Source organism: Balearica regulorum, chromosome 7, assembly GCF_011004875.1.
Source record: "Balearica regulorum gibbericeps isolate bBalReg1 chromosome 7, bBalReg1.pri, whole genome shotgun sequence".
NCBI lineage: Eukaryota > Metazoa > Chordata > Aves > Gruiformes > Gruidae > Balearica > Balearica regulorum.
The window spans coordinates 19,580,942-19,605,391 of record NC_046190.1 but is presented as its reverse complement, the minus strand read 5'-3'; the positions used below and the strand labels follow the sequence as shown (position 1 = coordinate 19,605,391).

The following is a 24,450-nucleotide window of genomic DNA, read 5'->3' as shown; positions in this document are numbered from 1 at the left end:
GTCAGAGAGAAATTACTTGATTGTTGGACAGGTGCAGGTACTCATTTACCCTTACACTAACTAATGATTTGTTCACCCCTAGAGACTACAAAGAACCTAACTGTCTTCATGCTCATAACCTGGCAACTGAGGATTGAGGAGATGCAGACATAGCAGTAGCCTACACACAAAGGATGACAGCATCCATCTGAAGAAGCACTTCAAGGCTGGGATGCCAAGCAGCCAGCACAGCCACACACACGATGAAAGGAAGGAAGGGAAATGCACTTACCATGCCTGGGGGTGCAGGATGAGCTAAGTACAAGTATCTTAAACCACATCTAGACTTCGTGTCCAGGTTTGGGCCTCAGAAAAAAACATCAATATGTTCAATACCTGCTGAGCAAGTTCAGCAGAAGGCCACCAAGAAGGTCATCCAAGCTTTTCATGGAGTGACCATTGTGTTAGCTAGACATTTGCAGCAGAGTTCTGGGCCAGCCCACAGCACAGTACTGCACTGCACTACCTCCTCAGAAACCCAGGCTGACATCCCTTCTTCCTACTGCAACCCCTTACCTCCTCTGCCTTAGGGGAGAAAGTCCCCTCCTCTCCAGCCATCCCTCTTTCCCAGGTAGCACAGCCCCCTTCTGACCACCACACTTTCATTTAAACCTTCCTCCTCTTCCTCCTCTTCCTCCTCATCCATAGTCACCTTCCTCAGCAAGAGTACTAATTGTGTTTCCCTCAGTCACATCCCAGGTGTGGATTAGCCCAGGTGAGGTGTGTGTGCCCACCAGCACCTAAGCAGGTATGGACTTACCTCAGCAATGGCTGGACTGACACCAGCAACGTGGGGAACAAGCGAGGTGAGCACGGGGGTGCTGCAAACCCCCCCGGCCCCTCTCCCTTCGCCCGCCTCCACTCCCACAGGCACCTCCCGCGCTCGCCGCTTCCCCTCGCCCTCCCCGGCAGCCGTTAGGCTGCAACGGCGGCCCGGTGCGCGCGGCGGCGCCCGCGGCCATTGGGCTGTAGCGGCGGCAGACCCCGCGGCGCAGAGCGGGACGCGGCCACGCCGCTCGCCCCGGCGCCGCGCAGGCTCCTCCCTTCGCCCTGCACCGTAACCTGGGCCGGCTGCGGCGGCGCGGAGAGGAGCCGAGTCCAGTGCCTTGTGTCGCCACCGGCACCTGCCGCCTCGCCCGCCGCTCCTGCGCAGGGCGCCCAGGGCACCGAGTCCCGGCCGGGCGAGGCGAGGCCGGGCGGCGGAGGCCCAGGCCGCCCCGCCGCTCCTGCCTCCCCCTCCTCCGCGGCGGGGCGGGCCCCCCTCGCTTTGTCTCCAGCACTGGCCGCTGGGGCCGTTCACACGGATGCGAGACCCGGTAAGCAGCCGTCGCCTTCCCCGGTCAAGGGAGCGCGGGGCAAGGGAGCTGATGGGGCCATCCCCCATCCCGCCCCCATCCCTCTGCTTCGCGCCAGTGGTCCCTGCGGGCAGAGGGGCAAAGAGGTGGCGCCGTGCCGTGCGCGGCCGGGGCGCGGTGGGAGCTGGGGCCGGTACGAGCTCCATCAGCTCCGCTGCCCTGGAGAATGTCACCCGTGAGCGACCGGTCCGGCCCATCCCCGCCTCGGGTGTCAGGTGCCGTGTTCCCAGGAGGCCTGTCGGAAATCACCCTCCTCCAGGCAGGGCGGAACTTTCTGTATGAGCCGCCTGAGGCGGGGTGCGCACTGGGGCGAGGAGGGGAGAGGGAGCAGCTGTTGGTGCGTGGATGCAGCGTGGGCATCACGGTGTCACCGGCAACTCGCGGGTGTGCGGGGAGGCGGCGGAGCAGCGAGCCTGGGCTGGGTAAAGCTGCTGATCGCACTGCGCCTACAAAAATAGGTGCTTATAGCGTGGTGGGGAGCGGAGTTCAGAACGTTACCGTGTGTCAGAGAGAAATCAGACTTATAACAGTACTCTATTTGTAAATAATTTCCATATACATGTGCAAGATTGTCATCGGAAAAGAAAGTGAGAGAATGTAGAAAAAAAAGAGAAATTTTGTTTGTTGGGCATCTGTAACTCTCATAAGCTATTTCTGGTCATGTACCTCATTCTGACCTCTGTAGGATCTAAGGTGTCTCTCTGAAGTGCATGGAGGAATGTATTTCACTTCTCTCACACATGGATGCACTGTCCTGTTTCAAAAGGGTGGCAAAAAGTCTCTGCTGGAGGAATCCCTCTTGGTTTGGAATTCTTTTTATTTAATATGCACATGGTTCTGAGTGCTTGTCTGAGAAGTCATGGGCAGAGAAGACCCGACCTTTAAATGAGAATGGAAAGTAGTGAGGTTATGAGGTCTTGGATGGACTGTAGTTCCCAGGAAGCTTGTTCCTCAGGCATAGGTTTGCTTTGTGAAAGTTCTGTCTTCATAGAAGTGGGTTTTTTCCTCATTGCAGGCTGAAGTGTTTGGCAGTCCAAAGCTGTAGTTAGCATATATTTGGTAAATTGCCTTAGACCGTCAGGTTGCAGAAAATGGGATACAGATCCAGGACTTCATGAAATATTCCTAGGAGAATGGAGTTCAAGTTTGTTGTTGTGGATGTTGCTGACACAATATATTGGGTTACTCTGTAACAGCTGGATTCTCTGACGTGCTAAATGCATTTCTGCCTGGTATATTACATGTGTAGATGCTAAAGGTATGAATAACTAAACCAAAGGCCAGTGTTGACAAATCCAGAGTTTTGTAGATCACAGGAGAGCGTAGGAAGCATTGCTCCCAAATGCCGTATAATTCTGTAGGTGTGAATTTCATGATTACATTTTTTGTTTACAGTAATTTAAATAGCTGTAAGTGCGGGGGGGGGGGTATTTTGTAGTAATATGTTTAAAATAGGGTTCAGTGTCTTGATCAATCCTGCAGTCATGTGTATTACTGGTATTGCTATGGGAATACTGTGAAGGCATTTCTCATGTGGTTTTCTTTATGTGCACAAGGTGTGCTCAAGGTCAGGCCTTAAGGCATTTCCTGGAAGTTAATCACCAAGCTGAGGAAGAGTACAGATCAAGGTGAGAGGTGTCATGAAATCTTCAACTGCTGAGGGAGTGACAAGGTGACTTATACATGAAAACACTGAGCAAATGCTGTAAAAAATAAATATTCAGTGTCTGTTTGCCAGACTTGTACGCATAGTGTTTTTTTCCTGTTCTTATCTGACTCCTGAGATTTTATTTCTGTATCAAAGGTTACAATTCAAATTTGTGTTCTGAAACCTAGTTTGCTGCCTTGTAAGGAAAATCTTTGTCTTTATAATTTTAATAAATATATTGCCATGCCAGAAAACATATTTTCTGGTCATAGTTCAGAAGTATCAGTCCATGAAAGCAAATTACTTGTCTGTACAGTTCCTGAGTGATCCATGTGTAGCGGCTTAGTACTGTTGTTGCATAGGCCTCCCTCTTATAAAAATCCAGTATTTTCAATCTTAAAAGGATGATGATACCTCATGGTAATACTGTGAGTCAGGCACCTGCTCAGACACAACCCTTTCCCTACCACTTCCTGCTAGCAGCTCAAGGTGACTCACAGTTCAGCACACAACATTAGGGAGACTGTGGGCTCACTACGTTATCAACATAGAAACTATCTTCCTCTTTTAGCATCTCTGAACCACTGTCAAAAGGCTTTCGGAGATGTCTGGCTCTCTCCATTGATATGGAAAGGAGCTTGGATAGGCTGTAAAGATCGTTGGACTCATCCTGAAGAGAAAAGCAAATAATTTGGAAACAGGCTCAAAGATAGTCTGTGCATAGCTTCACTGGGATGAACAGCCTGTTGGCCTGCAAGTATCTAAAATGTTAGCCACAAATCATTGTCTTCAGCTTTGATATTCTGAATAATTCAGCTGACTTTCAAGCAACCATGTGAACTTACTGTGTTACAGTCAGTGCTGCTATAAAACATGTGCTTACCATGGTCAATCTCAGCAAATTTACAAAAGAGAAATTAAATATTGTAACTATCAAAGTGGAAAAAAATGGCCTAAAGCATACAGAATTCTTCTTGTAGAGCCAGACATTCTTGTTTTATTTTGTTTTTCTCCCCCTTTTGCTCATAGGATAGGGCGGGAGGTCAAAGATTTCGTTATAAAATCAACTATTATTTTAATATAAGCATCATACTGCAGAAACATGCCAGATTAACTGGTAATTATTTGTACTGGTTGACCACGCTCCACCCTGTAGGTAATATCACTGTCAGTTTTTTACCTGCACTTTGCTTACTTAACCATTAGTGTACAAAATAATCAGCATCCATTGAACTAATGCCCAAAATTATTTTTTCTAGATTTGAGGCCACAAGACAAGCTTTGTTCTTTATAGGTAACTCAGAAGACTTCAGATGAGCTGTGAATTTGTGTGTCAGAAATGTCAATTAAATATAATTCTTTTTTTTTCACCTGCATTATGAACCATAATAAGTAAGACAGAATAAGAATTTGTCATCAGATTGAAATAGAAATTGATTGTTGCAACTGGTTACTCACCTTTATTAGAGGTTATGGAGTCTGAAAGTGCTATAAAATTAAGTAGCAAATATTGCCAGAAAAATCGTTACCTTTCATAAGAGGAATGGGAAGGTTCTTAACCCGTGTATCCTAGTGGGATTTGGCTCTGAGAGAAATAGGGCTACAGGCCAAAAAATCTGTGAAACCTGAGGATTTGCAAGGAATGATGCTTTCTTTGTTTCTTGGAAGTCTGTGAAGTGTTGCAAACCTCTGTGCTGATTTTAGCCTCTCATTTGTTTCCCTTAGCAACACAGCTTCTTGTCTTCATGGTGGAAGTTAGTTTTATCAGTGATATTATGTATTGCAGGTATCTCTTTTTTTTTCAGTATTTCAGCAGAATTGTCAAAGAACAAATTATATAGCAACAACTACTTCTTTTATTTCCACCCTCATCTGTCTTGCTGTGCCCTGGTACATGAATTTTGATGGGAGATTGTTGAGGATTTCCTGAAGGAAGGAAATGGCGCTGCTTTTCCACACCACGTCTAGAACATCGTTTTACTGGGTCATTGGAAAGATGCTGTTCTGTGTTGCATAAGTATATTTCAGTAACTAAGAAGGCTAATGCTTGTAATCCAAAACATTCTAACATTGGTGATACTTTATCATTATGTTAAAAATGCTTCACTGCTGAAAGTGAATGGTGTTACCAGAAAAGGGAGAGGCAGGGATGGACTGTGTTTTGTTTTGACACAAGAAACCACAAGAGAAAGGACTGTCAGCAGTTCACAGATGCTTGTTTCAATGTTCAGTATTTCCAGTCTGGTTTTCAGCACTTTGTCTTAAACGTGACTAATATTTTTGTACACAGAGCATATGAATAAATCTGGTAGCGAGCCATCACCTATGTATACAGCTGAAATGCATAAGATTATGTTGTAGTAACATGGACATACTAGATCTTGACTTCAGAATAGTCTGCATAAAAATGAATGAGAAAATAGGTGAAGGTCAGAGTTCTCTGTGCTCTGAAGCAACGGGAAAAGCCTGTAGGTTCTACATTCATATTCTCTGTGGGGAGTAAGAGGCAGGTTTTTGCATGTGTCATGTTGGACGTTATCTGTATATTGTAGTGGTTTATCAGCGTCTTAACAGACCCAGGAGCAATCTGACTTTATTGATGTTGCTTCTTAATACAGTAATGTTTGTATCCGTTCCAAAAGGAAAACTGTCCCTAGAAAACAGGCAGTCAATGATATTCAAGTAGCTACATTAACTAACTGCAATCATCCAAATATTTGCAGAACTTTAGAAGACTTCAAATAATTGTTGTTTTTTTGGGGTTTGTTTTTTTTTTTAATTGTGGGAAAACAGACCCTTGAGTCACCCATATTTTCTTTAGATGAAAATAAAGCTCAGTTTTGTGATGTAAGATACAGCACTGAGTGGTGTAACCATATAGACAAGACTTGGTTTTGGCAGATCTGTGCATGGAGGATCTCCTCCGCATATGATTTCTGCCTCTCAGTACCCAAGCAGGTGAAGATGCTACTGTCTGTATGCTGCTGACACAGTCTGCACAGAGACCTCTAGACGGTGTGCTGGGAGGTAGGTGGGACTGGTCCTTCACCATAGATGAAAAAGAGGATATAACCTTGACCCACTTCTAGGAGAGATGATGTATAGCTCAGCAGCTGCCTCTGGGAGGAGGTCTTGGTAATGCTGTTTAAATGGAGCCATGGAGCTAAGGGGCAGCGTTAAATTATGAACTGTTACTAAGACAGGCTTTTCTAGAGTCCGGCTTAGTAGCTCCTACTATGAAGAGCAACTTCTCTGCTGAAAGATGTGGGGTTCTCAGCAAGTGGCTCCTGGCAGTGCTTCTTTTCATTGAAAGGCCATTCTGTTGGTTTTGGTTGACTGATTTTTTTTTTTTTTTTATTTTTTATTTTTCCTCTGCACAAAAGAATGATCTTGCCATGACATTCAGTGCTTTGTTGTTTTTTTCCAGAAAAGAGTGCTTACTATAGTAGCTGAATCACTTGCTGTAACAGTGAATGGTTGTTTAAAAAAACCATGTTGGCAGATGAGCATGCTCTTTCTTTTTGGAGAGAACCAACAGAAGGCAGTCTGCTATTTAGACTGGGGCTTAGCATATTTCATATCAAATCCAAGTGTGTGTATAAATGATCATGTGCTATGCCAATACATGGTCTGGCATTTCAAAAAGAACTGAATGAATTCGGTTTCTCTATTTCTAACCTATTTTTCAACACATTCATTTGAACACCCACTTCAAAGTAAAGAAATACAGGTGTCTGCATCATGAGTGACTTACTGGCATGAAGCAGTCCTTTTATCTTCATCTGTCAATCACTGGATGTGCTCTATATCACGTTTGTTCAGACAGTTTAGTTCCATTATGGGTAATTAAAAGGTGGTTTTTGCACTTGCTAATTTGGCTATTTTAGTGAGGACTGACCCCTTTATGGTTAGAGATGCATCTATATTCTAGGATTCTATAGTCATCACACTGCCTAGTGTAGTAAAACAGAGTATTACTGTTTAAACTTCTCATGATTAATATTAAAGTAAGCTTTTCCTTAGCATGGGATGAATGCAGAACAGTGGTCTGGAGAGTAGTTTGTAAAAAGCAGAACTATGCCAATTTCTAGCTCCTATATTAGCAAATATTTCTAGAAATAGTATAAGGATCCTGATCCCAATGAACTGAAATTAATTATTTTTATGAGAACCACATCTGGGCTTTACATTTCACCAAAATATCAAACAAAAGGATGAGTATTTCTGAAATAAGAAATGCATAGCACTTCTGCCCCACGTCCCTGTTATTTTTAACACAGATTAAGCTGTAAATGAAAAAAAGTGCTTTGGAAAATTTTACCAATGATCCCTTTAATGTAGTTTTCTAGTAAGACCAGTAGTCAAAGTATTGGCAAATGTTGCTGACAGCACTGACATCAGTGTGTTATGACTAATTCCCTTGGAATTTAAAAATATGCTACAAAGGGGAAACTAATGTTTCAAAGTAACTAGTGCCATAATGTTTCAAGTACCACAATGTTTCAAGGTAACGGATGTTGCGATGCAACTAATGTTACAAGTTCTAATTAAGTAGTGCCACAATGTTTCAAGGTAACGGATGTTGTGATGCAACTAATGTTACAAGTTCTAATTAAGTAGTGCCACAATGTTTCAAGGTAAGGGATGTCACAATGCAACTAATGTTACAAGTTTGAATTAAGTAGTGCCACAATGTTTCAAGATAAGGGATGTTACTATGCAACTAATGTTACAAGTTTGAATTAAGTAGTGCCACATTGTTTCAAGGTAAGGGCTGTTACAATGCAACTAATGTTACAAGTTCAAATTAACTAGTGCCACAATGTTTCAAGGTAACGGATGATGCAATGCAACTTATGTTACAAAGTGGAAACTAATGATCAAACTAATACTTACTGAAGTTAGGCAGTTACTTGTTTATAAACCTGAAAAGCTCATTGAACATTTAAAAACCTCTTCTGAAGAACGGAAGAAGGAAAAACAGCCTCAAGATGATGATAAGGAGTTGAAATTCAGTCCTTATGCTCTGTAGTCAACTTGTTTCTGGGAGGCACTGGTGCTCTGAGCTCCTCTTTGGGGCTGTCTCTTCTCTAGAAAGTTTAAGCAGCACGACTCTCGCAGGGGTACTGCCAGTCACTGTGCGCATCCTGGGGCAGAGCATGGTCCTGCTTGGCTTCATTGTCTTTGCTGGTGCGGTCGTCTCACACAGTCAGGTTATATCAGTGAAGGACGTTTCAGAGCCCGTCACAGGAGTGCATGAAGACTAGTATGAGCTCTTTCTGCCCAGCGTGTGAGCTGGCTCCCCACAACACATTGCAAACACAAACTGTGCAACTTAAATAGTTCATACTGCACTTGAGCTAATAAGCCTTGCTGTGCAGCCATGCGTATCACCTCTTGCTATCACTGAGCACAGTTACGTAGCTTGCAAACTTAGCTGGGTCATGCCTCTTGGGCTCCGAGCACAGGCAGAGGGGCTCCTGTTTGTCCACATCCATCCATCCTGGGAATTGTTTGAAACATGCCAGCATGCAGCAAACTGTGAGGGCATTGGAGAATTTGTGATGAATTATGATATTATACCTCTCAGAAAACTATGAGAGTTTGTGTATACATTCTCCAGATCTTCTCGTACCATCTCTATCATATTAGCCTACTCTTGAGGTACTTGATATGCCTTGATATGCATATTCTATCTTCAAGTACTACTATTTGCATATACTTTTAAGGTAAAATTTCTCTCTCTGATTTTCACTTCCCTTGTGAAGGTACTTGGTAACATGCTTGTTAGCCTGAACAGAAAGTATGACTTTCAATGTCATTTAAAATGCTGGTTTTCTCACTTTGCTCTATTTTCTGTGGCTGAAGGCCTTTGATTTAATAAAGCTGGATTTTACAAAGGATTAATGCATAGTATAATAAGCTGGATCATATAGGAAAACAAGTGGGTTTTAAGGAGGAAATGGGATTTGAAGTGCCATTACCAATAAAATCAAGAAAAGTTTCTTAACTGTTGAATGGATGTTATATTCTTGTATTCTGATAATGACTCTCAGAAAATTCATCATTTAAAAAAAGCTTGATTTGCATGCTAAATGTCCAGATATTTCTTCTTAATCAAACATTACCTAAGTCTATCTAAGATAGTTGGAGTGCCTGAAATCGTAAAGCAGAAAAATGCATCTTTACTTTCAGAATTTAGAGCACTTTACACTCCAATAGACTAAGGCAGCTCCAAGCTAGTGTTGCTACTTATCCTCTGTGGTTGGGGTTGGAGTGTAGTTCACTGTATTAGCATAACTGTGTTGTGTATTTGAATATAATTAGTTTCAGTTCCACAGAGAGGTTTGAATTTCTCTTTGTTCTTGTAGAGTGAAATGTAAGTGTATTTCCAGAAGACAAAGAGTCACTCATCAGGACTGGGCAATTCTTGTAGACACTGTATAAGCTCTTAGGGTGCATTTTCAAAGCCAGCTCGTATCGATCTAGGACAGCACTGCCTTGGAAAGGAGCAAGTCTTGCTGTTTTGCTGGCTTCATGTTTCCGCCTCCTTCCTTGCATTCTGAGTTTGAGAAGGAAGTAATTAATTTTAAAAGTCCATTTGATTTTAATTTCGATCAGCTACAACTTGCCTTGAAGTCACTGGTGTCAACAAAGTGGGAGTACAAAGAAGTATGGTGGGGTGAGGGGAGCCCCTTGGCAGTACCATGGCCTTCCACCAGCTGAAGGTGATTGTGACGCTGTGCCATGAGGAACATTATGCACAGAGGCATTTCAGGGAACTGGCAGACATGTGCCAGTGTGGTGGTGTTTTTAGTAAAGCTTAACTTTCTGCATTTTAACCATTTATAATTCTGGCCACTGTGTCCACATGTTAAGGATAATATATTGGAGTGCAGTCATAAGACAGCCCACGTTCTTTTTAGAATTTTTTTTTATAATTATGCTGCCGCATGTAACAGCTAATATACTTGAGTCATATTTGACATTTTTGTAAGAGCGATACAAATTTATCCTAGTAGTTCTTCTTTATTTACAGTGTCTGGTTTTTAATATGCTCCTAAAGCCAAATTTAAAGAGTCAGTTTCCTGTTTTATTTACAGCAATGCTTCTGCTAAGCTCTTGCACTGTGGCTTGGCTTGTGGTCTCTGCAGAGCTTCTTCATCCTTTCAAAGCTCTGACACAACTTTGAGGAAGTGTGAGTTTCTACTGTTACCAGATATTTCCTCTTTAAAATACCTGGTATTACACGGTTTTGGTGTTGTTTTGTTTTTTCTTATTATTTTTAATTCCTCTTTAGTTTAAAAAAAAAAAAAAAAAACTAAAAAAAAATCTCTGAAATAACTTATATTTAAAACTTTAATATTCTTAGAGGCAACCAAGATGAGAAATGTTTGCAAGTAAAGGGTTCCATGATGTCTTCCTGTGCCAGTTCCAAAGAGATTTTGGCTGGGGAATACCATAGGCTTCTTTAGCAAAGACCTCTTTGGGAATACTGCCTTCCAAAAAAACCAAACCAAAACACCAATTGGTGGCTTTTGTGTTTCCCACTTGCTGTGCTAACATTTTTCCAGCATGTGCTTACCAGCTAGGCTGAGTCTTCAAGGTGTGGTAATAGTTGAAAGAAGGATATGTTCTGTATCCTATATCCTCCATAGGGAAGCATTTCAAGAGCATTGTCTTAAGTGTCCATTTCCTCACTAGATTTTGGAGAAAGTCTGTAAGGGAGAAAGTGCTTGAAAAGCAATTTTCTTGCTCAAAAGCTGCTAATTGAAATATGGAATCAAATAGAAATACATTTCAGCACCCTTTACTTCTGAACAATTTTTTTTACAAATTGAATGACTAGAATATTTTGTAGTTTGTCATACTCAGATGCATACTTTAGACAAAAACAGGCCTTCCATTCAGCTATCATAGATCTCCCAGTTGCTTCTAGAGGAAATAAAATAAAATAAATAAATAAAAAAATAATTTCACAAGTGATGGATAAGTGAGTGAATAAATGTTTCTGAAACATGTGCTTTTCAGCTCTCAGATATTTTTTTTTTTTAATTGTTGTATCTGAGCCACACAGAATGTATGAATGCAGTCTCTTACAGGAGATTTTATTTCTGCTTAGAATCTGAATTGCAGGGGCAGAAGACTAACACGAGCTCTGTGCTGGCCAAGCATTTAGCCCTCTGCTTTCACAGTCTACCACATCTAGAGTGGTTCAGCTGAAGAAGGGTTTCAGGTGGAACTAGCCATAAGGCAGTATGTTTCTTGGTGTAGGCTAAAGTGTAAATATTTAATTGCTGTGATCCCATGGGGCTTTTCTGCAGTCCATGAACAGGCAATGAATATGCTCTCCTGCCAAGCTGATCATTTACACCAGAGCTCCATGTATGTAAAATTAAATTGTTTAGAGAACTGTTTCCATTAGCGCTGCCACCACAACTTATGTTGATGTCTTCAGTGTATAAGCCATGCTCCATTTTTTTTTGTCACAAATTGTGCAAGGATTATGAATACCTTACTTTGAAAAAAAGCAAGTCTTGAAACTGAATTCACAGACCTGTGATGTACCTGATGATGAGAATAATAATCTTCAAAATGAAAAACATGGGTATAACATCAAGCAAGAACATATCCATTGAGATTGGGAGATCATACACAAAAGCAGAGTAAGATTGAGTTAATAAAGTGGAATGAGTATACCAGTAACGGCTTTTACAAGTAAACGAGGATGCTTCTGAGTATTTTAGAGAAAGTATGTTACTTAAATGAATTTAATTTCTCCTGTAATACTTGCACTAGTTGTTAAAATTAAAGACTGATCTAATAGATATTGTTAGTTTTGGGGGAAAAAATGAGGAAGACCCAAATACAGAAATCAGTACTTGAGAAATGCAGCCAGCTAAAAACACATTAGTGTTGTTTTGCTCTAACCCGAGTCCCCTGGCTTCTAGAGAGAGGAGTGCTGAGAAAATATCTTTGCTGAACCCGCTCTATGCTTTTACAAAAGCATAAAACATTTTTATTGTGATATATGAAGTATCTTTGACAGTCAGCATCAAATCTGTTTAGATTGAGTGCGCAGAAGTGAAAAACCACATTAGGAGCTTCATTTTCATATTTCCAGTGTAATTTAAATAATTCATCTCCCTTTCAGGGGTTTGTTGGGTTGGTTGTTTTTTGGGGGGTTTTGGGGTGGGTTTTTTTGCTTGGGTTTTTTGTTGTTGTTGGTTTGGTTTGGTTTTGTTTGTTTGGTTTTTTTGGGGGGGGGGGATTTGTTTGGTTTGTTGGGGTTTGGGTTTTTTTTGCTGATGACCACAACATGTCTAAATATTTGTCTTTACTTGTTCAGAGCTGTGCAAGAAGCAATTACTATCAGTTGATTCATCACATCAGAGTTCATTGTATTTTAAGTATTATTGAAGTCAGCAAGCTGTGCAGATTGAACATGTGGTGCTTGAAATATTTCTCTGCTTTATATTACTGATATGAGTTTGTGTGTTAAGTTTTATTTTTAATTGTAGGCTTAGCAGGAAAAAAAGATGCCAGATTCACACAGTTTATAAATATGTTTGTCAAAACATATGCTCTAGGAAACACAGACTCTGATTAGTCTTTCACCCTTTTTTCACTTAATGCTTGAAATTTGGGGGTTTTGAACTTGCTGTGAACATTGTAAAAATAATTAGTTATATTGTGTTCTAATCCACTGTAGTAACTTTAGAACAAGTCAGCTAGTCCACGGCTGTCTTCTAAGCCCCCATACATTCTCATTTTAAATTATAGATGCCTGGTAAATTTTAGATTTTTATTAAATATGTAAGTACTGTGATACCAAAGTAATGAGGTAGCAGGCATGCAAATTTACGTGACATTTGAATATATTTCTAATCTGAATGACTTGTCATGTTTTTTCCAGCACACAACCACAATCAACGTATCTATGTTCAAGTTTCCCTTGGGCTAAGAAACTCTGAGACTGCTTGCTGCAAATATTGAGTGCTGGATTGATACTGCCCTTTGCAATCAGATGGAGACTTTGGAGGAAAAGAGCGATCTCCTTGGTTTGCAGACAGAGAACAGCATGGAACAACCATTCACTGTTAGCTCGTTGGTATGTATTACAAAGAAATGCTTTAATGGCTTAGCACTCTTTCAAGTAGGAAGTAATTCAAGAGAGCTGTACAGCAGTGTTGGCTGTCAGGCACAAGAGTCTTTTCCTGCATGTTGCCAGTTCCTCACACATTCTATCTGATGGTTTTGTTGGAATTTATTTTATTTCTATATATGTGATTTATGAGGTTTTAGCTTGTTTCAGCGATCAGGTTTTTAAGAAGTTGAAGTGAAAGAGTAAAAATTTTCATCAAAGTAAGAGGAAACAACTTGCAGTAGCCATTTATTTAGCCATTGAACGGGAAGGTAATTATTATAATAAACAGCTATGCTTCTTCTTCAGTAGAGTTAGTTCTAACTTCATAGGCTTTAACTGCCTCATTTGAAACTGGAAATGAATGTTTCAAGAGAACTATTGAATGACCAGGGACACTTCTTGCTCTTTGTTAGCTGAACTATACCCTGCAGTCATACCCTATACATCATGTAATAGGAGTCTGAGCATTCAGGCCCTCCACCAAATTATTTCAATAACTAATAAGGCAGAACCTTATAGAATTTTATGTGTGGGAGATTCTAAAGAGGGCACACTTTGTGCTGCCTTTGATAATTTCTACAGGGGTTTACTTGATTTTATCTTATTTCTTTTCTGGGATGTTTTTGTAGTTTGAAGATTTGGGGGAGGGGAATAAGATCACTTCTTCTTTGTAATTGCAATCGCAATTTATTTGCAATTGAGAAACATGTTGGAGTGTTTCAACTGTGGCTAGCAGTGGGGAAATCAATGCCTATTTTGAGGAAAAAAAGCTGAAGATTTCCCTTGGGTTTCTTCAATGAGATCACTTACTGGAAGTGAAGCATAATATCTGGTTCTCTTTGCTAATTTCTCTGTTCTTTTTCAGAAGAAGCTAGTAGCTATTCCTGACCATACAGACGTCTCTGTGACCCCAGAAGAGAGAGTACGTGCCTTAAGCAAACTTGGCAGCAATATCACAATCAATGAAGATATCACTCCACGTCGTTACTTTAGATCTGGAGTAGAGATGGAGCGAATGGCATCAGTATATATGGAGGAGGGAAACCTGGAGAATGCTTTTGTTTTTTATAATAAGTTCATAACGTAAGAAACTATTTGTAGTCATTACAGCTTATAATTCTGAGTAAACTGAAATTAAGAGTTGTGGTGAAAACAAGGCACCCCTTTACATTAGGAGAAAAATGTTTAGTGTGTTCTTGCAGAATAGCTTTATTCTTTGAAGATCTTTAACCACAGACTTTGTTATCATTTCATCTCGGCTGTTAGTATAGTATCTCTATCCATCTATTAACTGACAGGTGTGAACCACCCTAACATACAGTAGTTTGTCTACCGTACTAGGCTATACTATCAGCAATGTTTCCCACAGATTATTCTGTATCTATCAGCATGTTGTTTAAATACAGTGCAGAGCCTAAAAAGCAATGTTTAGGTAAGATTTCTGAGCCTTTAATAGTAATCTCTATGACCTTCTGCCAATCTTAAAGATTGTAGTATTGCACAGCACTTAAAAAACATGGGAAAAATGGCATTTTGCCTCTGTTTACTTTTCTTTCCCAAAAGGATTAAGTATAATTTATTGCTTCTTACAGGAATAAAAGCAAAATCCACAATATACGTACATTGGGTGATTAGTCTCCCCACCCAAAAGAAACCAAATCCAGACAGTTTTCACTATAAGTCTCAAAGTAACCAGCTGAAAAATATATCAGTGGCAAACTTAAACTTTTTAACTAGCTAGTTTTGCCTAGTTTTGCCGTAGGATTGATTGTTTTGGCTTCTTACTTCTGAAAGGATATATTTTTTAATATTCATATTTTAAAACTTTTATAACAGGAGACCTTGTCTGCCCCCCCCCCCCCCCCCCCCCCCCCCCATTTTCTTCATAGTCTGAAAGCTAACCCAAATCTTTCTTATTCCACTTAATTTTAAATGTATGTATCTCTATAAAAAGAGGGTCTGGAGGTGAACATTGCACAAATTGCTGAAAGGATAGCAGCTGCGTATTCCAAACTCTTTGCAGCTGAATGTTGCCATAATTGAGATGTCTGGGTAGGTTAATAATACTGCAGTTAGCTGTGCAGCTTGGTCTGGTAAAAGTAACTGCTTTAATGGTAGCCAGTGTTGCATTCTGGACTTCCCATTTAAGATTCAGCATTTCAGCTAAGGACAGATAAAGACATTAGAAATAGGATTTATTAACACTGGCTAGGGTGGAAGGTACTTCTGAAGGCTATTTTTAGGTGCTGGCTGCTAGTTAGTCCTTTTTTAACCCAACCTAGTACTAATGAAAAACAAAATATATTCGGATGTAGAAAATAATGTCCTATCATTACCCTATGTGTCTCATACAAGTCTATACAAGAATTTAAGTGCTAGTTTAAACAAATATATAGAAACCTGCTCCAAGACATCTGGAATTCAGTGTTTAACAGATATGTGACACTGATTTTTCTGCCAACATAAAAGCTATTGTAGATATTCCTCTGGCTACTGAGGCAAAACACGTACGTGTTTAATTTTCTAGGTTGTTTGTGGAAAAGCTACCCAGTCACCGAGACTATCACCAATGTGCAGTACCAGAAAAACAAGATATTATTAAGGTAGGGTTATGGTTTCCTGGCCTTTAAGAAATGTTTCCCCCAGAATGTCTCCATTCTTTCCTAGCACTCCTTTTTCACAAGTACACATATAGCCCATGACAGCCACCACAGTTTGAATTTCTGATACCTTTCTCCACTAGTCATTCATGTTCTGTTTTGGTTTAATCACTTGATCATTAATAAAATTATCGTTCTAAAAGGTGAATAGTAAATAGACTTTTTTTTTTCCCTCCCCACCTGGAAATGGGCATATTCAGTCATATTTCTGTCCAGGGAGTCCCAGAGAAAAATGTGATGATCCTACCTGAAACATTGGAAGTTGGACTTAGCTTTTTTTAATAAATTACACCTACAACAAAAATATTAGTCATCACACACACCTATTACACAAATCAGAGAGAACAGATTGCTAGAAAAAGGACTAATCTTTCCTTGAGATAAGAAGTAGTAGTGTCACAGCTTTTACTGACATAAATTTATATAGCTTTACTGAAATCAGAGTACTATAAAAGTTTCAGAAGCTGATGATTTAGTGTGTATTTCTTCCTTTCTTTCCTGGGACAAGAGCAGTATTTTGTATTATTATTTTGTATTTTTTGAAATCTGTATTACAGATGAGTTTGCTTTCCAGGTGGTTCTTTCAAAAAGTAAAAAATAATCTTTTCTATCTTTCTCCCCCACCACAAAGAAATTGAAAGAGGTGGCATTTCCACGGACAGATGAATTGAAGAGAGATCTTTTAAAAAAATACAACTTAGAATATCAAGAATACATGCAAAACAAAGTAAGTTTTATATAGTTATTAAATTTTTTGTACAAATATTTTTTCTGTCATCAGAACAAAATCTTCAAAATTAAGCAGTAAAATGCTAGTTCTAAAGAACATAATAATTTCACAGGCTGCTTAGAATGACTTTTCAGTTCTCAGAATCTAATTGGTCATTTGAAAATAAGTAATGCAAGTGTGTGCTTGGAAATAAACGTGCTGTGACGTCAGTCACATGCTGTGACGTCAGTCTATGAATATCTGAATAGTCTTGAGTATGCTCCAGTTTTGTTTCATAAAGAGGATACTGTTCGGACACTTAGATGAGTATGTGGAAAAACTTGCTTGGCTCCGAATGTGCCTGAGTTTGAACTGATCCTGTTTGAGTCTTTAAGTAATTGTAAACTACTCCGTCTTGTGTATTGAAGTCACTGAAAAAAAAAAAATCTGTAGTTGAAAAACTTGTCAAGGAAAGAAGTCTGTGGAAAACATCTTTTTCTTTCCTTCCTTTAAAATTGACCTAGGGAACTATGAAAAAAACCCAACCCAACCCTAAAATAAACACCCCATATTCCTGTCACCGATTGGTTTGAGGCTTTCTTTCCTGCTCTGTTATGTTCATGACATTTAAGAAATGACTTTGCTCTCGTTTCTTTCATTTGCTTCTGGAGATGCTTGATGCTCTCCTTTACCAGGGAGCAAGAAAGGCGGTTGAAACCTGAAGCTTCCCTTGCAGTTGGTGGAACAGCAGGTGACTTGGGGGCAGGGGAGCATAGACTAGGGTGGAGAAGGCACCTACTGTGTCTGAGGCTGGGGAGGCTGCGCACCGAAGTCAGGTTAAGCAAGCTGAGGAAAGTTGAGGAAAGAAAGTAGCAAGAGAAAATCGACAAACCTATCCAAACAGCAGCAACAAGAAACAAAACAAAATGGATTATGAAATCTACCCCGAAAACCCATGGATATCTTGTTGCACTGCAAATTGTAAGGGCTTATGCTTGTGTCTAGTCTCTTTACCATCAGTGTTCTAAAAAGTGTTTTTCTAATGACTTTATTATAATGGACAAATGAGGGCAGTGCTATCACTACTGATGTAAAACAGAGCACCACAAGTATGCAGATTAGAAGCTTTGTGTTAGAAATGTCTTTCTTGCTGTATTTCCTTCCATATCATACTACTTTTGGGGATATAGTTGCATTCTCCAGTTCAGCAAACAGGTTCCAAAAGACTTAATTTTTAATGTCAGGATTTGATAGATTTTATAAAACAATCAGAATGTTTATTTTCCTTCATCTTTGTAGCTTTTTTTAGTGTTCTGAGAATGTCGCTATTTTGCATATATTTCAGAACAAATGTAAAACTGAATTTCTGAAGAAACTTGAGCATCAAAAGCTAATAGAGGCAGAGAAGAAACGAATCGCACTTATGCGGCAACAGCAGCTTGAATCAGAACAGTTTCAATTCTTTGAGGATCAACTTAAGAAGCAAGAACTAGCTCGAGATCAGAAAATCAAAGAGAGCATGGTTATGCCTGAACAGATAGATGGAAGTATGCTGTCTTGTATCTCTGTACCAGAGAACAGTTCCTTATCTGCTGCATTGCTTGAGAAAAAAGAGAGGAGTGGCACATCTGGCTGCACTGGACATTCACCTCCAGTAAACCGGGTCTTAAAGCCAGCAGCTACTTTAAGTGCTGTTCAGAGTAAGTCCATAGATTTGTTTTTTTTCCCCTTTTTTATTTTATCTGCTTCTTTGCTACTTATAGCAATGCACATATTGCATATGTATTTATTCACTGTGAGGGTGTCCATAATGAAATAATCATGAAGAGATTAATGTACACAGAACAGTTCCATGTATTTTCTTCATTTTAAGAGAGGAGATTAGCTGTACAGTTTCACATTTTCCAGTTGAGTGCCAGTAGATGGATCTAGAGATTGAGCCTCAGTGTCTGAATCTTGAAATGGACTTCAAGGGAACAGAAGCAGAACCAACAGTGGTTCCTCCTGGAAAGCCCTGGCCTGGGAAATGCTGTCAGCTCACTGTCACCTCAGGGGCAGGCTAGTGAGCGTATCTTATGGGCTGGTGACCTCAGTTTAGGGTGAAGTGCCTGTGCTGTACATTTAGTCTCATTAGAAATCTGTGATGTGGTAAGTATAATTCTTTCACTTGTAATAATTCCCTGTGTATATTTCCTTGTATTTCCTTATTTTAGGGAATTTCACTGTGCAAATGTCTCTTTATCTTTCTCTGCTTTTTTGTTTGTTTGTTTTCTTTGTTAGCTCAATTGGTCGAAGCACTCAGAGGTGTCATTTTGCCCAGGGATCTCTGTCACAAATTTCTGCTGCTAGCGGAGGCAAATACAGTAAGAGGAATAGAGACATGTGGAATTCTCTGTGGAAAACTGGTACGGTTTAACCTTCCCATTTGTATGGGGAAGACATATTTGATAGTGCTGTATTTTCCTGTAATGTATCAACTTCAGAGCAAAAGCAGATCTAAACAATTAGTCTTTAATGTAATTAAGTTCATGTTATAACATGAGTGGTCACTTCAGCAGCGTGGGCTTGCCTTATTGGGGAAACATCTGATCAAACTACACTGCTGTCATTATAAAATGCAGCAAGATTTTCAGCACACTGTACAATACAGGCTTTTTCGAGTACTTTCTCTGGCATTCATCTAAGGTAAGTGAGGTTTAGTTACAGGACAATGAAATATAAAGACTGTTAGAATCTACTGGAGTCATCAAATTCATAATGGCACTACAAAAAAGAAGAAAATAGCCCATCAAGCTGTAGAACATCTGATTTTCAGGCTGTTTTTTTCCTTTGACCTAGAAAACACTTAATGTCCTTTCAGAGTAGGGAAAGATGTCACAGCTGATGCTGGCATACAAAGAATTTTAAAGATGATGTCTGAGTATATTTGAATTGTATAAAGAGAAAGAATAGCAAGACTAGTGATGTTCCAATTTTCACAGAAAATAATTATAGTATTCTCAAACCTTCTTTTTATCATGTTTTTAACTTTTTTAAAAGACAACCTTTTCACACCACTGTCTGTGAAGACTTCAATCCAAGAATCTCATGTTGTTACTAACACTTCCTTATATGTTTTCATGATCAAAAGCTAAGGTGTAATTTCAGGTGCAGTAAGTCAGTATAGCTGCACTGGTATCAGTGGAGCTATGCTGCTCTGTTTTAGCTGACAGGCTGACATCTTTCAGATTCTGATTCAGCATTTATTCATTAGTTCATTTGTTCCACTCTAAGTCAATGTTTGTTTTACAGACACATAATGAATTTACTATTACCCATGTAATAGTGCCAAAGCAATCTGCAGGACCAGACTACTGTGACATGGAAAATGTGGAAGAATTATTTGGTATTCAGGATCAGTATGATCTCCTCACTTTGGGTTGGATCCATGTACGTATGAATCATAGGCTCTGGCTTTTCCGTATCAGCTCTCCATACTATGCGAAATAAGTCTTGGAAATAACAAACTAAAGAAATAACTGGAATAATCCAAATTAATTTGCTCACTTAATTCTAATTTTAGTGATGTAAATAAGCACTAATGTTCTCCACAGATGGGTATTTCTTAATGAAGTTGAGGCATCCTGTTGACACAATGGGTCTGCTTTTGCCAGTGCAAGTTTTGTTTTTGTTTATTTAGGGATATTTTATTATTTTTTAATGCCATTTATTTTTCTACTATATTCAAAATTGGGGGTGGGGTGTTTAAACTTCATATTACTTTCACTCTCAGGGATTTTGGACAATCAAGTCATTTCCCTTTGTCTTGTGCTTCTTCATTCCACCTTTCTCCCTCCATGATCAGAAAATTGCTTGTACATCTGGTTGTGAATGTACCTCCATAAACCTCATACTGAAAAGCTACCCTAACAATGCAGAATCTGGGTTAATACGAACTTAAGAAACCAACTTGGGGAAGTACTGATGCTTTTGCTTGTTACAAATTATTGTTCCTTCTTGAATGTATGTCGACCTTGATTTGTAAGAAATATTTCATGATGTTGAGTTTTCCCTTTCTTTTTGTAGACACATCCAACACAAACTGCATTCTTATCCAGTGTTGATCTTCATACTCATTGTTCTTATCAGCTAATGTTGCCAGAGGCCATTGCAATTGTTTGTTCACCAAAGCATAATGAGTGAGTTCTGATTTTTCTAAGTAATATTTAGACATTTTCCCCTGCTCCTTATCGTAAAATTTGATCAAATGCAAACAGCACATGTCAACTGGGATGAAGAGCAGAATACTGTATTATGAGTTTGTTTTAAGTTGTTTAGACTTACATTCTAGTCAGTCTATATGCACAGTATTGTTTCTGGCTTCTCTCTCCTCCTCCCTCCCAGCCCCAGGTTTTAAATTTTATTTGGTTTTATGCTCTGCTCAACCAAGTAATAATGACAGGAGCTCTTCTTCTGGAGACCTCATTGCCAGTGCCCTACCATAAACCTATCTTCATTCTGTCTGATGAAGGAAGTGGAGGGATTAGATGTATTTCTCTAGGATGATATGAAAATCGCAGTTTGGGGAGTAGAGGATAAAGATCGCTTTTTTGATAAGTGCCTATTTTTGTATTTCATAAAATATAACCAATAAGTATCTGGAAAAACCTGGAGTTGCATAACAATTAATGTGAAGGTTTATAATGGAACAGGTTGCCCAGAGAGGGTATGAAGTCTACATCCTTGGAGATATTCAAAACCTGACTGGACATGGTCCTGGGCAGCCTGCTCAAGGTGATTCTGTTGGAGCAGGGGGGTTGGACTAGACAATCTTCAGAAGTTCCTTCCAACCTCAGTTTTGTGACTCTGCTTTGGTGTGCTTGGAGTTTCAAGGCCCCAGGGCTATCTGTTGTTTAGCCTGTGCATTTCTTCAGCCTTTCTCACTGGCCTTCTGCCCCTGTAGATGACTTCTATGAATCCCTTCTGGCTGCCTAATTTCCTATAGGGGCCATTCAGGTATCAGTGATGTAAATACAGATTGGGGGGTAAGTGCATGAGCACCAAGCTTTGTAACCCAGAGCATGTCCACATACCTTTTCAAATCTCTGGTCTTCCAAACTTCTTTTGTAGTTTATGCTGATACCCTGTAACTAACTCTAACCTGTTACTCCTATCTGTAACACTTATTAACCAGGTACTGTCCTGTAGTTATTAGGTATCAATGTTCTTTATGGAAGAGTGGGTTTTCTAATGCTTTATTTAATACTCAAAGTGTTAGATCACACATATGCAGCCGTGGGTTTTCTAGTGCTTTGCATTACTTGATTAGAAAAGAGTGGGGAGGATGTGTACTCTCAGTATTCATTTACACAGTTAGCCTAGAGGCTGCTGTCTTTTAAGTTGACCCTCTAGAGTTCAGTGAGTGAAATGCAATCCAGTACACATAAGTTTCTGTTTTGTTTCTCTTCCTGTATGAACTAGCCTCAGCCCTTAATAGGCTAAACTACCTAATAGCACTGGTACTGTGATTTTTTTTTTTTTTTTCCTTTTCTCTTCCCCTCATCATCTCTTCCTTTACAAGAATACAACTCCCCGTGATTTCAAAAACCTTTAAGAATCCAATTCAGCCTTGACTCCTGTGTGTCAAAGGTTACCGAGTACCATTCCATTGTCCTGTAAAGCTAAGCAATTTGCATGTGAAACCTTGGACTTGTATTGGAGCAGTATGTAACAGGAATTTCATCTTTTGCTTTCCAGCACTGGCATCTTCAGACTTACTAATGCTGGCATGCTAGAAGTTTCTGCTTGTAAAAAGAAGGGATTCCATCCACACACAAAGGACCCGAGGTTATTTAATGTAAGTATATAATCCAACATGGTTTTGACTATTCAAATTCTTACCCATGGTTCTGCTGTAAGCAGAAATTACATATGCTTCACACTGGATTTCTTCATAATTCCCCCCCCCCCCCCCGCCTTTAATAATTCATTACCTTTGTTTCACTGACCAAGGTAGGCATTAGAAGTCTACTTAAGCAGTCAATAGCAGCCATGAGATGAGTGTCACACACTGCCATTCAAGTGGTGGGTAACCAGAGGCAGTTACCATCATCACCACTTTTAGCTGCTTTCAGAAAAACCAAAAGCCACAGTTTCAAATGGGAGTTATTCCCAAGCTCTTCAGTTTTTGAACAAAGAATTCAGTTCATGTCCCCAACTGTAGTGTCTCAACAGAACACCGCAGCTACTAAAAAGTGCGACTATGAGTAAATTAACCCCGTTTCCTTCATTGCCCATAATTTTCCCCTGGCTTCTCCTAAGCTTTTCTCAGTAACTACCCTATCTTTTGATGCTTTAATAGCATAGTACACTGTAAGTATGGCTGAACAGTATAGTCATTCAGAATTATCGGAAACGTCACTGTTATCTGGAAGACAACAATCTTTGCCTTTGAATAATTAAGATTTATTTTTTTTTAAATGGGGCTCACTTCAAATAGAGAGAATCTCATATAGCTCAAAATGAAATGATCGAATGCAGAGAAGTAATGCTGAAAGACATTGGAAATTACTTCTTTGTTGTAAGACTCTCAGAATGTCAGTATTACTCCTGCAAAGGAGAGGGTGGAGTTCTTTGTTTTGTTTTGTTGTTTTATAGTTGACTGTAGGGATAATGAGAAGGTACTCTAACTCTGAAAAATTTTAAGACTTTTGTTCCAGATGGGCTCCTTTCAGTGGTCTTTTACAGGCTTAGTTCATCAGTGAATCTACTGGCTACTTGAGTTCATTTATAATCATTAGGCACACTGTTAGTATCGCATATCAAACACAAATATCCTTTCAAGTACAATCCACAAAACACATTGATCTTCCAACAAAAACAGTGAGATCACAGCCTCATTTCCTGGCGGAAAAATATCAGGGGTGATAATACAGGAAGCTTCATGAAACCTGACTAAAACAACCCTAATCTGCATTGGCCCAGTTTCTGGAAAAACTCTTCTCCATAGACCCAATACAAGCTGTTACTTAGTCATGACTGTGTCTAAAGGCACAATCTAGTTCTAAATGCTTAAAAAAAACCCCCATCATGTGGGCAGACATATCTGAAGCCACTGTTTCACTGCTACCTGTGATGATGGGGTTTGCCTGTGAACAGGCACAGTGACAGGTACAATCTAAGTTGGATAAATAAGCATAATATTAAGCAGGCTCAGAAAATGAAAAGCAAACAATAGCTCTCACATGCTATTTTACTGAAACTGATTTCTGTGAGTAATGGGTTGACTCCTTTTGCAGCCATGTACCCACGTGGTCGGGAAAGACATAAAGATAATTGTGCTGGATCTGAGGTGATACGGATGGATGATAGTGATGTTACTATACAAATGGCCAAAACAGAAAAATGGATTCCTGTTTTTCCTACATTTTCAGAAATGACTTTTATATTTATACATTTTAGATTGAATGGTTTGATATTTATTGCTCTGGTCTGTTTTGGAGTTATTTTGTTGCTCTGTCAAGATGGAATTCAGTGGCATTACCCCTGAATCTGTAAACAAATCTCACCTGTAAAACACAACAATAAAATGAACTTCAAACAACAGCAACTGTGTTGACATAAGTAAGTAATGTTTCTTTTGTCACTTGTTGGTATTAATTGCTTTCTGAGAATTAGGGATTTTTAACAGTGGTTGGCTTTTTGTGACTTGCAGCTATGTACATCTACTGCTTCAGTGAATTTATATTATATGTAGCAGAGGCAAATACATCAGTTTAAGTGATATTTTTTTTTCCATCCTTTTCCCCATTCCATCCTTGTATAGCTCAAATTTCAGCTAAGTTATTAAGCAAAAACCACTTACTTAGGAAAACACAAGTCCGTTACCTGAGAGCTGACTCTCATCACCTCTT

General features: G+C 39.6%; 1 protein-coding gene across 4 annotated transcripts; it reads left to right on the top strand.

The window, feature by feature from the left end:
* The first annotated feature begins 1,100 nt into the window (after positions 1–1,100).
* Positions 1,101–24,136, top strand: STAMBPL1 (STAM binding protein like 1). 4 transcript variants are annotated; one of them, XM_075758312.1, is made up of 11 exons: positions 1,101–1,355; positions 12,959–13,153; positions 14,055–14,272; positions 15,717–15,792; positions 16,481–16,576; positions 17,904–18,258; positions 18,839–18,963; positions 19,850–19,987; positions 20,624–20,736; positions 22,295–22,394; positions 23,836–24,132. In XM_075758312.1, the coding sequence occupies exons 2-11, from the start codon at positions 13,070–13,072 to the stop codon at positions 23,890–23,892; spliced, it is 1,362 nt and encodes a 453-aa protein (XP_075614427.1). In that variant the 5' UTR covers positions 1,101–1,355; positions 12,959–13,069; the 3' UTR covers positions 23,893–24,132. The 4 variants fall into 4 exon arrangements, 3 of the variants coding, with proteins under 3 accessions (XP_075614427.1, XP_075614426.1, XP_075614425.1); XM_075758311.1 differs by having other exon boundaries at positions 14,058–14,272; positions 22,295–24,136; XM_075758310.1 differs by lacking the exon at positions 1,101–1,355 and adding an exon at positions 1,704–1,816 and having other exon boundaries at positions 22,295–24,136.
* The last annotated feature ends 314 nt before the right edge of the window (positions 24,137–24,450 follow it).